The following is a 12,932-nucleotide window of genomic DNA, read 5'->3' on the forward strand; positions in this document are numbered from 1 at the left end:
TACTGTCACCACTAGTGATAAATCAAACTGACATTGAAGATGCAAATACTTGTTCTAGTATTCTCTTCACTTCTAGAATTAACTTAATTAAACCAGCAAAGTACTTCATTATCTACTATGCTACATGCTAATGCTAGATTTAGTTTCCCTGTTTTGTAACATGAACAGATTTCTGAAAATTAGATTTAAAAATATGCATTGTATTCTAAGTTTATATATTTAATAATAATTAATATGATTACTTGGGAGAATCTGTTGTAACACGATTAGGTTCTTGTTTGGTTTACAAATACAAGAAATTTTAAGAAACATTTGAACCTACCATAATCAGGGCAACTTTTGTCTATCTTTTTGTGAAAGTGATGAAAACAATATATAATGCATTTTTATTAGACTGTCATGAATTTAATTATATTCAACCTAGCATTGTAGAATATTAAATGTACTCTATTAACTAAAAATGTAAAAAGCTGTTATAAATTACTAATATGTTTCTTTAATTTGCAGCATTTAAATATTAGGACATTGACAGACGACGTGGTAAGCTCCCTCTCCATGTTTCCTTTGAATTTAAACTAACCATGTGATGTTGATGGCCTGCTGTGCTAACACCCTTGAGATTGCTAAAAACTGCATGTTTTGGAAATGTACTATTAAAAGGTGCTAAAGTAAGAGGCAGAACTGGTAAAATTCACTAAACTATTGCTTTTACATAGTAAAAGGGACTAGTTGATACACTAGTTTAAAAATTGTATTTGATTATAAATTATTAGTCAACCTTGAATCATTCAAATCAGTTCTCATACTTAAAAAAAAAAGAGGTAAAAAGAATAGCTAAAGACATGTCAGCTTTTCAGAAATATGTAGTTGCTAATTAAAATAGACCAGAGTAAAATACCATATATGTACAAGGGGAGCCCCACAAAAACAGAATTATCTTCTGGAGGGCGGGCCTCTTATAGTACAGACTTCCCTTGTAGGTGAGTGTTGGAACCCATCTGTATCAGTGTACCAGCTGGTATTGTTGTGAGAGACTGCATTACGTTTCAGTAAATTTTTTTCAAAGACTCTTTCAACATGTTTGCCCATTTCATGATGGATGATTGATGAGCACACCTGCCCACAATGCACTGAGTGTTCAGCATTTTTTAACCAAAAATGGCATGACCCCCATGTCTCTCCCTACCTACTCACCTGATCTTACCCCAAGAGACTTTTTTGTTTCCCTGGATAAAAAAGTCCTCAAAGGGAAACGTTTTGCCAATGTGGAAGAGGTGAAACAAATATCAGAAGCACTAAAAGGCATCAAAATAGACGAGTTCAAAAATTGTTTTGAGCAGTGGAAAAAAAGTCTTGATAGGTATACTGCATCAAATGGAAAGTACTTTGAAGGTGACTGAGCTTTAAACATGTAAGAATAAATATACAATTTTTATGAATAATTTCTAGTTTTTTGAGTCCCCCCTTGTATTTTTTAAAATTTTTCTCAAAAAACAAGAGAACCAAGCAGCATATATGTTATGCATGTTGAAAATATTATACATCTCATTAGCATAGCATCCTTACTGATTCTTGTGTGTTCAAGTAAATTATTCTGATAACTATTTTTCAATATAATTATTGGTTAGTGGTAAAGGAGTAACAAGAGCAAGACCCAAATAAAGAATAACACCAAAAATATATTAGCATGATATAGATGACAAAGCATATCATTCTACTGTCCAAGTTTTGAATTAAAATTCACCTTGTGTCAATATGAAACAGAGTCCTGGAATATAGAAAGCACTAAAAAAATGTTTAGCATCCTCATAATGCAAAGTATCATCTTAGACACTTAACTGTCTTAGGGTAAAGTAGACATGTGAATATGAATGAGACATAGATTTTGACACGCAAATTTAAAAAATTGAATTGGATTGTATGTTTTATTCCTCTGTATAGTATCTGATAAAAGGATGTTTATGTAAACTTGGCAGGATGACATTTATTTCTCATATAATGGTATTTAGAAAACGGTAGCAATATGGAACACTTATGCAGATTATATCATTTCTCACCCTGTGAGGTTGATACTGTCCTCATTTTACCACCGAGTGCATTGAGGCTGACAGGTTAAGTTGGGAGCTTTCTCAAGTATGCACAGCTGGCAAGTGGTGCAGCTGTGGCTTGAATCTTGTACATAGCTCCAAACCCATACACTTCCTCTGCTGACTTAGCTTTCAAATGGCTTCTTAAGGCTGATAATAAAACCATCTGCAATTTTTTACGTTTGAACTTTTATGAGAATATACGGTGGTATGTTTGTAACAGCCTTATTGAGCTATAATTCACATATCATATATTTCATCCATTTAAAGTGTACATTTCAGTGGTTCTTAGTATATTTGCAGAGTTGTGAAAACATCACCGCAATCAATTTTAGAACATTTTCATCACCTCAAAAGATACTTCATACCCTTAAGCAGTTACTTCCAAATCCCCCAGCCCTAGGCAATCGCCAGTCTGCTTTCTGTTCATAGGTTTGCCTTTTCTGGACATTTCATATAAACGGAGTCAAATGACATAGAGTTTTCGTGACTGAATTGTTTTACTTAGCATAATGTTTTTAAGATTCATTCATGTTGAAGCACGTATCAGTACTTCCTTTCTATCGATGAATAGTATTTTATATGATGATATTTTTGAGGTTTGTTTCCACTTTATGGGCCGTCTATATTTCCCCCCCTGCAATCTTTCAGCCTGTGCCCTTCACCTTTCTCATACCTTTGTTATATGACTCTGTCCTTATAACCCCAAATCTTTAGAAACAGTCATGTTATGGAGTTGCTTCAACAGGCTACTCTAGAAGCCACCTAGCTCTGATTTTACAGTAATAAATGGGTTTCTCTTCAGTGAAGAGTTTCCTAATCTCCTTACTCCATCTGCCTGCCTTCCTCACCTCTTCCCTAACCCTTGTAACTGGGCTTTTGGTCGGGTCAGAACTTCTGGGTTCATACCATAGTGCCTTGTGCATGTTTTTATCCAGCAGTACATCATTTATTATTTCTTTGTCATTTGTTTAGACAGCAGAGGCAGTGTGTTACTAATATTTCCAGGCATGTTATCTGGCACATGTTAAGCAATTTTGTAAGTTCTTTGTTGAAGTGAAAGGATGAGCCGCTGCTTTGATAACCGGCGTGGTATTGTGGCTTCTTTGGATCTGTGCGGGCTAGGTCATGGTCAGGCTTCCCAGAGATGGAGTCTTGTTTTGCACATGGTAGAGAAGCTTTTTTTTTAAAGATTTTATTTATTTATTTTTAGAGGGGAAGGGTGGGAGAAAGAGGGAGAGAAATATCAATGTGTGGTTGCCTCTTGTGCGCCCCCAACTGTGGACCTGGCCTGCAACCCAGGCACGTACTCTGACTAGGAATCAAACCAGCAACGCTTTGGTTTGCAGACCGGTGCTCAATGCATTGAGCCACACCAGCCAGGGCAGGGTGGAGAAGCTTTGACAAGGACATGCCATTAGTCTTTCTCACCACCTGTCTGGATTGCTGACTGTTGCCTTGCTCCTGCCTTCATCTTAGATGTACACATGACTGTCTCCTAGATTTCCTGTTGACCTTCTTCTCATTGACCCCCATGACTGAACTGCTGTCTCCCCAGCTTGCACTGTTCTCTTCTGACCTTGGCTTTAGCCTGGCTCTTGAATGGCCCAGGCTTGAGTCCAGCAAAGGATGGACAGATAGTCTAATGTAGGTGCTGGGCCTGTTTTTGTGGAGCTTAGAGAATAAGCATGACTATCTTGAATAGGAGACACTGACCAATAAGGTTTTTCTTACTGTTGATTAATGCAGTGTGGAGAAAGCACCAGATTTGGAATCAAAAGACTCTTGTGAAATGACGGAATTTCACCACTTCTTAGCTCTGTGACGTTGGCAAATCAATGATATGTTTGCTTACTTGTAAAGGACAACTAATTAAAGCTTTCCTGCCTTCCCCAAAGGTTTTTGGCGTTTCACTTAAACCCAAGTAGGTTGTACTACTGCATTTGTTTTGTCCCTTTTTAACCCCTTTAAAAAGTATTCCCTGGTGGACGGAGAGAGGGGTGGTCTGACGAATTCGCAGTTGAGGCTTACAGGGTATGTGTGTTGTAGATCAGTGCAGAGCTGTGAGGGGGACAGAATAGCTGGATGTTTTGAAGGCTTTTCAAATTATTTTGGTTAGAGCTCAGGGAAGCATTTACCACTGGCCGAGACTGTGAAGTATGCTAGCATTATATTCTCTAATTAAAGGCCGACACTCCCGTAGCACACATGTTGCCTGTGTGCTTTGAAATTAGAACTTCTTGATGAGAATGGCCTTTTCTGGGCAGCACTTGAGAGAAGGCGTCTAAGAGTGGCACCTGCTGTGGTTATGTGTTTGAGTAACAGGGTTTTAGAAACATTAAAATGGTTACTTGCTTACTATTTCTTTAAGTTGCTTACAGTTTTTTATTGTTATTTATTGATTTTAGAGAGTGAGAGGAAGGGAGTAATGGGGAGGAGAGAGAGAGAGAAACATCAATTTGTTGATCCACTTATTTATGCATTCATTGGTTGATTCTTGTGTGCCCTGACCGGGGATCAAACCTACAACCTTGGTGTATCGAGATGATGCTCTAACCAACTGAGCCATCTGGCCAGGGCCTAAGTTGCTTTGTTAAAGGTCTGCAAAAGCACTTCACCTTTTAATGTTATTTCTTGAATTACTATCAGAATTTAATGTCACAGGACACTGTTTTGTTAAAAGAATGAAGTAGTACTATAGCATTGTGGTCCCTAGGCAGAGTTAGTATATTCTACACAGTGTTTATTCTATAAATAGCTGAGCATTCACTGTGTATAAAGTGCAGTCCAAAGTGTTAAGGTATTATAAAGGTGAAAAAAAATTATTGAGTTTACCACCCTCTATTGTTATAGTCTGGTTGAAAAGAAGCTCTCCTTGTAGAGATAAAAAAGTTGGGTGGGGAGGGCTGGGCGGGTGGGCTGGGGTGGGGGTAAAAGGCAGAAAATTACTTGAACAACAATTAAAGTAAAATGAAATAAATTATTTTTAAAAAGTTGGGAGAAGGACGGGGAGGGGGACAAGTGTGAAGAGGTAAGCTGGGAGAAATTGAATGTGGACTTGGGAATGCTCAGCTCTCCACCTCGGTGTCCACTGAGTGTTTCTGCTGTCTAGGAGTTGTGTTTGCCTTGCCTTTTTCCTCCCTTGCCTCTCACAACCATTAGAACTATTGATACAGTGCTCCTACGGATAATCTCTTCTTTTTCCCACTGACTTCAGCATTGCTATTGTAACCTCTTGCTTGGCATGCCAGCAGCAGTTTCCAAACTTTGAACAGGACCCACAGTACAAAATGCATTTTGTTTTGTAACCTAGAGTGTACGCACACACACATACAAATTCTTAAATATTAAAAAGTTTTAAAACATAGTGTTTAACGTTTCTAAGCATAATAATCTCACATCCTTTTTTTTCTGAGCCTATCCATTCTTCTCCTCTCCATTCCACTTAAAAAAAAATACAAGAAAAAAAGTGATCCAGTCCACTTACTGATTTCATGACCCACACATGATACACAACTGTAGCTAGAAAAACAGAGGAAGTTCTGGGATCTTGGTAGTTTGTCTTTCAAGGAGTTGTTTTGCATATCCCTGTTGTTGAATTATGTGTTGTTTGTAATATTTTCTTATTTAAATGTAGGATCTGTGTTGATCTCCCCCTTTTCAACTCCTGCTATTGATAATTTGTGTCTTCTGTCTCACCTCCTCAGTAGTATGAGTAGAGGTTTGTCAATTTTATTGATCTTCTGAAAGAGACAGCTTTTGGATTCACAAATTTTCCTTACAGTACTTTTGTTTTCATTTATTTTATCTTTATTATTTCCTTCCTCTTGCTTTACTGTGTTTCTCATTTCTTAAGGGGGAAGATTAAGTAATTGATTTAAGATCTTTGTTTCTATGGGAATTTTATGCTATACATTTCCCTTGGGGAGCTACTGCATCATTTTCTGAATATTGAAAATAGTTTCTAATTCTGTTGTTGGTTTTTTTTTCTTTGACCCATTGGTTATTTAGCTAATACGTTGTTTAATTTTCAGATATTTGAGGAGTGTTCTGATATCTTTCTGTTACTACTGATTTGTAATTTAATTCCCTTGTGTCAGAGATCATATTCTGTGAGATTTCAGTCCATTTCAGTTTTGATTCTTGCATTCTGTCTGAGAGTGTGGTCTGTCTTGGTGAATGTTCTGTGGTACCGTTTTTGTTAGAACTGGTCTCAGTAGTAAATAGGTCAAGTTGGTTGATAGTATTGTTCACATCGGTATTTCTGATTTTCTGTCTGCTTATTGTGACAATTATGGAAAGAAAAATGTTGAAGTCTCCAAATATTATGAAGGATTTTAAGATTTTCTGTTCACTTCTATCAGTTTTCACTTCATTTTTTTTTTTAATCTTTCCAATCAAGTATGTATATATTTAGGATTGTTATGAATCCTTTATTATTATGAAATGACTGTTTTTACCCTCAGTTATATTCATTCATTTTTAGTCTTTGAAATTAACTGGGTTTCTCTGCTCTGCTCAATTCAATTGTCTCCTTCCTCTTTGAAGAATGGAGATTTCCTGACTCTCTGATACCAGACTGTTGGTTCCACATCCCTGTGACCTTTCCTTTTCCATCTCTTCCGTGTGTGTGTTTTTCCTTTGAACTGTTGTGACTTCTCAGCTCTCTTTCCTGAAGCCACTGCTCTCCTCTCTATACAGTGCTCGATCTAGGTAGTTACCTTTGTTTATGTGTCTGTCTGTGACCTTTTCCTCAAGTTGAGATATTAATGTATTAGCCTGCTGAATACTGTCATATGATGTCTTATTTGTGCTTAAAACTCTGCCTGCCCTAAATTAAATTCTTCACTTTTATTTTACACTTATTTTTACTCTTATATTCTCCTAGAACGTAGCTTCACCTTCCTCACGTTTCTTTTTATTATTTCTTGAATCTTTTTTCTTCTTCTGAAGTACTTCTGTTACAACACTAGACTTCTTATTAGCTCTTGTCAGGGCTCACAACTCCCTATTGCTCTCTGAAAAAACCAACTTCCTGCACAGTGACTGAGTGACCTGTCCTAATTGTGTCTCTGACCATGTTTTACCCTATTTGAAACTGCTTAATTGCACCTGCTATCTATAGATGAAGCCCAAGCTTTTTAACATGGAACATAAGGCCTCTAAGGTAGGACCATGTCTAGTTCGACATACATTTCTCAGTCAACAGGCAGGCCGGGGCCTTCCAGGGAATAGACACTGTGAGATAAGTTGTTAGAGGGTTTACTCAGCAAATGGAAAAACATGGTTGCCAATTGAAGTGTGAGGTAATAGTAAGGACCATAAAATTATTAGTTGTGTGCTGAGTAGTGTTCTAAATGTTAGCTTTATAATTTTTTGATCAAGCTTCTGGGTAGGCATTATTATTATTCCCACTTTAAAGGTGAAGAAACTGAGGCAAGAGAGAGGTCAAGAACCTTGTTTAAAGTCACAGGGGGCAGCCAGGGAACTGACAGACTGGCTCCAGAGAACACGATCTTAACAAGAGAGTTATACCTCCACTCAAGTGCTGTCTCTTTCGCCACTGGAGTGCCAGTGTCAGATCTCAAGGTATATCTCAGTATTTTCTGTTTTTCTTTTTTTTTTTCCCCTTAAAGCCATCTTTAAAGAAAGTGTGACTATAAACTGAAAAGGAAAAAAAGTGTATCATAGCCATTGGTCTTGATCCTGAGAGAATTAATGATAATTTGTAAAAACATACTGTATTGAAATTTTCTTTCATAAGAAATGAACTACTTTGAATATTTCTAGTGAACTTTGGGAGAAAGGTTTATCCCACAGCAGCAGAGTGATGTGTGTGACTGAGATGACCACAGGTAAAGGATCTGAGATTTGTCACATTGCAAGGACATAGAAAGACTGGGAGGAAAGAGCTTCACAGGTCTAGCAATGGCGTTCCACTCCCAGATGAGAGTACAGGCTTTCCTGGTTCCCCTGGAAGTCCCTCATCGGGGGTGGGCTCCGAGAGCCATAGAGGATGCCACCTGGTCTGGTCTGGGAGTGCTTTCAGTAGCTCTCACTGTTGTTCTGTGGGCCGCCTGACTCACGTGGTATAACTGACTGCTACCAGAAAGCTCCAGCACATTCCTGGGTGTTTCTGTGAGACTGGTTCCCTCAAAGAGGAGTTCTCCAGAGGAACATGCCTAGCAGGACTGGGTTCTGTCTACCTGTGGACTATTCCTGTACCTAGATGTGACGTGTCTTGTGGGATATATGGTAAATTAGACATCATATGTATACAAAGAAAATGAAATGATTTTAATGAAAGAAAGTAAAGTGATTTGGATTATATGAACATGTGTCTAACTTTCAAGTCAATTAATAAAACATAAATCATGAAACATAAAAAGAGCTCAACTTAAAGTAATTATTTAAAGTAATGTTGACCTGGTAGGATATAAAACTTTAATATTATAATTTAAATTCATTTTGCATTTTATGAACTTACTATATTTTCCTTGTAAATTAAAAATATTTTCCACACTTTTTCTATGAAACTATATCCTCAAAATATATTTTGTTCTTCTGTGTAATGTAGAAACACCAGTATGGACTGGGGCAACTGAATATATGTGGTCAAATACATCAAAACATGTTCTGTAAAATTTAAACTATTTGCTAAGTCAGGTGGGCCTTTCTGAGCCCATTAATATGAGTTAATTAGAACTTCCTGTACTTAGGTTTTCAGTGGCAACACTTAAGTACTATCTTAGGATCTTTAAATATTTATGAAATAGTTTAGAGAGCTCCTCCTCAAATCAGTACTAACTTGGGAATAAGATCAAGAGCTCTCAGTGTTGAATATACTAAAATGGAGTAGGGTGTGCAGACTTGTTTATTCATCCTTTTATCCATTCATTCATTAAACATTTATTGAGTACCTAGTGCTGTTATAGGAATATAGTGATGAATAAGACTGTCTCTTCCCTCTTGGGACAGTGGTGAAACAGATGTGTACACAATCACTGTACATTTGAGTGCAGTGTGATAGGGGCTGGAGTAATAGTATACAAGGGTCAGTGGAAGTCACAGGTCAACTTTGAATGAGGGGAAGACTTACTTCATAGAGCAGATGACCTCAGCTGAGTTTTGAAGGACACGTTGGAATCCAGGCTGGTAGGAGTTGTAGTAACTTTTTACTTCAATAATCTTACTTCCTGGAAGTCAACCGAATGAATTCCTAGTGGAAGTGTCAGATTGGCAAGTAGAAAGCAATTATGAATATCTTCAGATAATTTTCACGAATGGTTACTATATGTCTGTCTTTTAAGAATTAAGTATAGTAGTCATTTACAGAGCTAATTTATATATTTTTTAAGTATAGAGTGCTGTAATATTTGAACATATACAATTATCATTACAGTTTGAGTAGATGTGGGTAGATAGAACTTAAATGTTTTTTGAATATTAAATTCTTTTACAATGATTTTGTGCTCCTTTCCTTTGAGTGAAGTTTTCCTTACTGTCTTCATGGTATTGCATTACAGAAATTCATGCTTGTTTTCAGTGTAGTGGGCTGCTCTGAGATCAGTGTCTGGAAGAGTTGGTTTTCCTATTGAATATATTGAATGCATAACACCTGGCATTTTTCCTGATATTGTTGAGAAGGATTTAGAAGGCAAGGAGCAGTGGCTTGTGTCCCAGCTCTGGAAGATAGAAAGCTATTCATTAATTTACTCACTTAACAAATATTAACAGAAGACACACTACATACTCAGGACCATGCTAAGTTCTAGGAGTGGTTCAGTGAATAAAATAACAATTCCTGTTCTCAAGGACTTACACCCTAGTTGAGTAAATATCTGTGGTATCATGCAGTTTCAGAATATTATACATACTACTTTGTAAGTAAGCAAACACTAGGTCTGTAGGATCTAACTCAGCCTGGAGGAGGAAGGCCCCTATATGAGATACAGCTCAAATTGAGGGCTAACGATTGAATTGAAATTCACCAGATTAAGTGGATGGGATATGAGTTGTGGATGTGGATAGGTTCTAGGCACAAGAAAAAGCATGGGCACACTTGGGAAATTCTAGGTTACTCAGAACATCTAGATCATTGAGGGTAAGGACGGTGGAATGGTGAGTGGTTGTCTGGGGAGGAAGAAAGGTTCGGATTAAGATGGACCTTGGAGCCGGGGAAAGATACTTGAATGTCATCATCTGAGTAATGGGGATACAAAGGTTGAAGGGTGTGAAGCACAGGAATGGGGGGCATGATTGGATTTGCATTTCAGTAAGGTGAGAACAGGTCAGCTAGAGAACAGCTCCCCGGATGGCAGGGGTAGAGGGGCAGTGAAGACACTGAGGCAGTTTAGGAAGCTATAGCAGTTATCCCAGTGGCCTGAATCAGGGCAGTGGCAATAAGGACAGAGAAGATGAATTAAGGTACAATCAACAGGGTGGATGATGTATGTTTCCTTATTAATTTTCATTGGTTATTACAGTTCAGCTCACTTTTCTGCTGACATGAGTCAGCATCAGAAGTCGTAAGTAATCCACATAATCAGCAAGCACCTAGAGGCTTCTCGCCCCATGCAGGTCCACCTTTTCTTCTAACCTGACATTATCTCTGAACTCTCTAGGCCTCCCGCACCCTCCTCCTTTGCCCTTTGTGTCTCAAAGCCGGTCATTTTGAATGTTCACCTTCCTTGTTGCTCTGCAGAAACCTGGATGTTGTTTGAAGGCTTTACTTTCCTGGTGTCTTCTTCCTTCAAAAGCTTCCAGCTCTTTTTAAGCATTTCTGTGCATTTCTCTTGGTTGGTCTTAACTGTAGGTTTTCCTGTCCCTCTCACTGATTTACTGAAGCCATTAGAACTTTCTTCTAAAGTAATTTTTTAGCCTTATTCCTGCTACTATTCCATATGTACCTACAAGGGGTCTTAACCTGGGGGTTTTATGGACCACCAAGGGTTTGAGTAGAATTTATGGTGTCCTTGAATAGGAAAAGAGTAAACTTAAAAATTTCTTTTTCATTAATCTTTAAGTGAAATTTAGTGTTTTTAAACTTACGAATAAAGGTACCCCACCCCCTACTCAGTAGTGTTTGGCCTGTGCCTTTATTACCAGAAATCACAGATGTATTTAAAACATATTGTAGTTATTGAAGATACTTCAAAATATGCTTTCTATTCAACACTGTTGAAAATAGACTTTGTTGCCTCTTGTTATGTAATGCATTCATGGAGGTGAATAAACATTACTATATTACAATTATTTTTTATTTTCACAACCCCATTTTACTTAGTTGTTTTGTAATTGTATGTATTTTAGACATTTAAAAGTATTCTGTGAGGATCTCTGTATTAGTCATCTATTGCTGTATAGTAAATTATCCCAAAAGACTTAGTGGCTTAAAATAGTAATAAACACTTAAGATTTCACAGTTCTTTGGGTCAAAAATTTGGAAACATCTTAGCAGGATGGTTCTGGTTTGAGGTCTTCGTGAGATTGTAATTGAGGCATCGGCTCAGCCACGGTCATGAGAAGCCTTGAGGGGCTGGAGAACCCCTTTCCAGGGGGTTCGCTTCCGACAGGCGTGCTGGTGCCCATTGCTGTTGGGAGGCCTCAGTTCTTCCCTGTGCGGCATCTCTGCTGGGTGCTCTGCCACACCTGGCTGTGGAATACATACTGCATGTTGTATCTTACTTTCAAGCAACTGAAACAGTGAATGGTCAACTTCCCCCCACTATAATATCTCTTTGTAATACTGATGTCAGTAGCATTTCAGTAAAGACCATGGAACAGGCAGGCTATCTGCCTGCTATCTATCTGGTAACATGTACCATTTCCTCTAATTCTCGCTCATACCGACCTCAAGGGAGTACCTGATGTATCCCCCTTTCTAAGGCTTCTCTTGAGGTTCTTCCTCTCTCCAGAATTATTCACTGGTTCCTATCTGTTCCCAATTCCCATGGCTTAGGATTTTCTTGGAGTGTTTATGATATTTCACCTTAATTTATAATTCTTTAGCATACATTTCCCCCCCTCAAGTGGGGAACATCTATCTGCAGGGATGGCACTATATTTTATCATGCTCATTCATTCATACCTTCAACAAGTACTAATTGATTGCTACCTATCTGCCAGCTACTGTGCTATTAGGCTGAACACACACCAGGGGCTGTAATAGTTATCTGTTGCTATATAAAAATTATCCCCCAAATTACCCCCATATTTAGTGACTAAAAACAGCAATTATCTCAAACTGTTTCCTTGGATAGGAACTTGGTAGGCTGAGCTAGGAGATTCTGGCTATGGCTTTCAGGAGGTTGCAGCGAAGACTTTGACTAGAGCTTTTTAAAAGTATTCTTTGAGGAGCTCTGCGTTAGTCACCTGCTGCTGCATAATAGATCTGAAGGCTCAGTCGGAGCTTCCAAGATGGTGTGCTCTCACAGGTGCTGGCAGGAGGTCTTTGTGCTGCTTTAGCTCCTGTAGCTCAGTGCTTGGTCTTGTGGGCTTCGCTGCAGGTTGTCTCGAGGGTCCTCCTGATCTGGCAGCTGGCATACCCCGGAACAGGGGATGATCCAAGAAGGAGTGAAACCAAACCTGTACTGTCTTTTATGACCTAGTCTTGGAAATGATTCTCCATGGTTTTCATAGTATACTATTGGTTACTCAAGTCAAAGGATCATTGGGAGCCCTTTCAGAGACTGGCTACTATGGGGACTAAGGCAGTTCATCATTTGTGTAGCCTGGCACTTACACTGTAGTAGGAGAGAGTGTCAACAATGATAAAATAAATGAAATAATCCCAGGCTTTCATAATGTCATATGAAATGACACATAGAGGGAATACACTGTGCT

The 12,932-nt window shown here is 38.3% G+C and overlaps 1 protein-coding gene across 2 annotated transcripts in view; it reads left to right on the forward strand.

The window, feature by feature from the left end:
• The window catches only part of DIAPH3 (diaphanous related formin 3), a 472,405-nt gene that overhangs the window by 26,531 nt on the left and 432,942 nt on the right, over positions 1 to 12,932 (forward strand). The window contains exon 2 of one of the 2 annotated variants that reach the window (XM_028526818.2): positions 508 to 540. The exons of the other annotated variant lie outside the window; for it this stretch is intronic. Coding sequence (XP_028382619.1) covers positions 508 to 540 — 33 coding nt within the window. The remainder of the gene's footprint in view (positions 1 to 507; positions 541 to 12,932) is intronic. 2 annotated transcript variants of the gene reach the window in all.

Source organism: Phyllostomus discolor, chromosome 11 (genome assembly GCF_004126475.2).
Source record: "Phyllostomus discolor isolate MPI-MPIP mPhyDis1 chromosome 11, mPhyDis1.pri.v3, whole genome shotgun sequence".
Taxonomy (NCBI): domain Eukaryota; kingdom Metazoa; phylum Chordata; class Mammalia; order Chiroptera; family Phyllostomidae; genus Phyllostomus; species Phyllostomus discolor.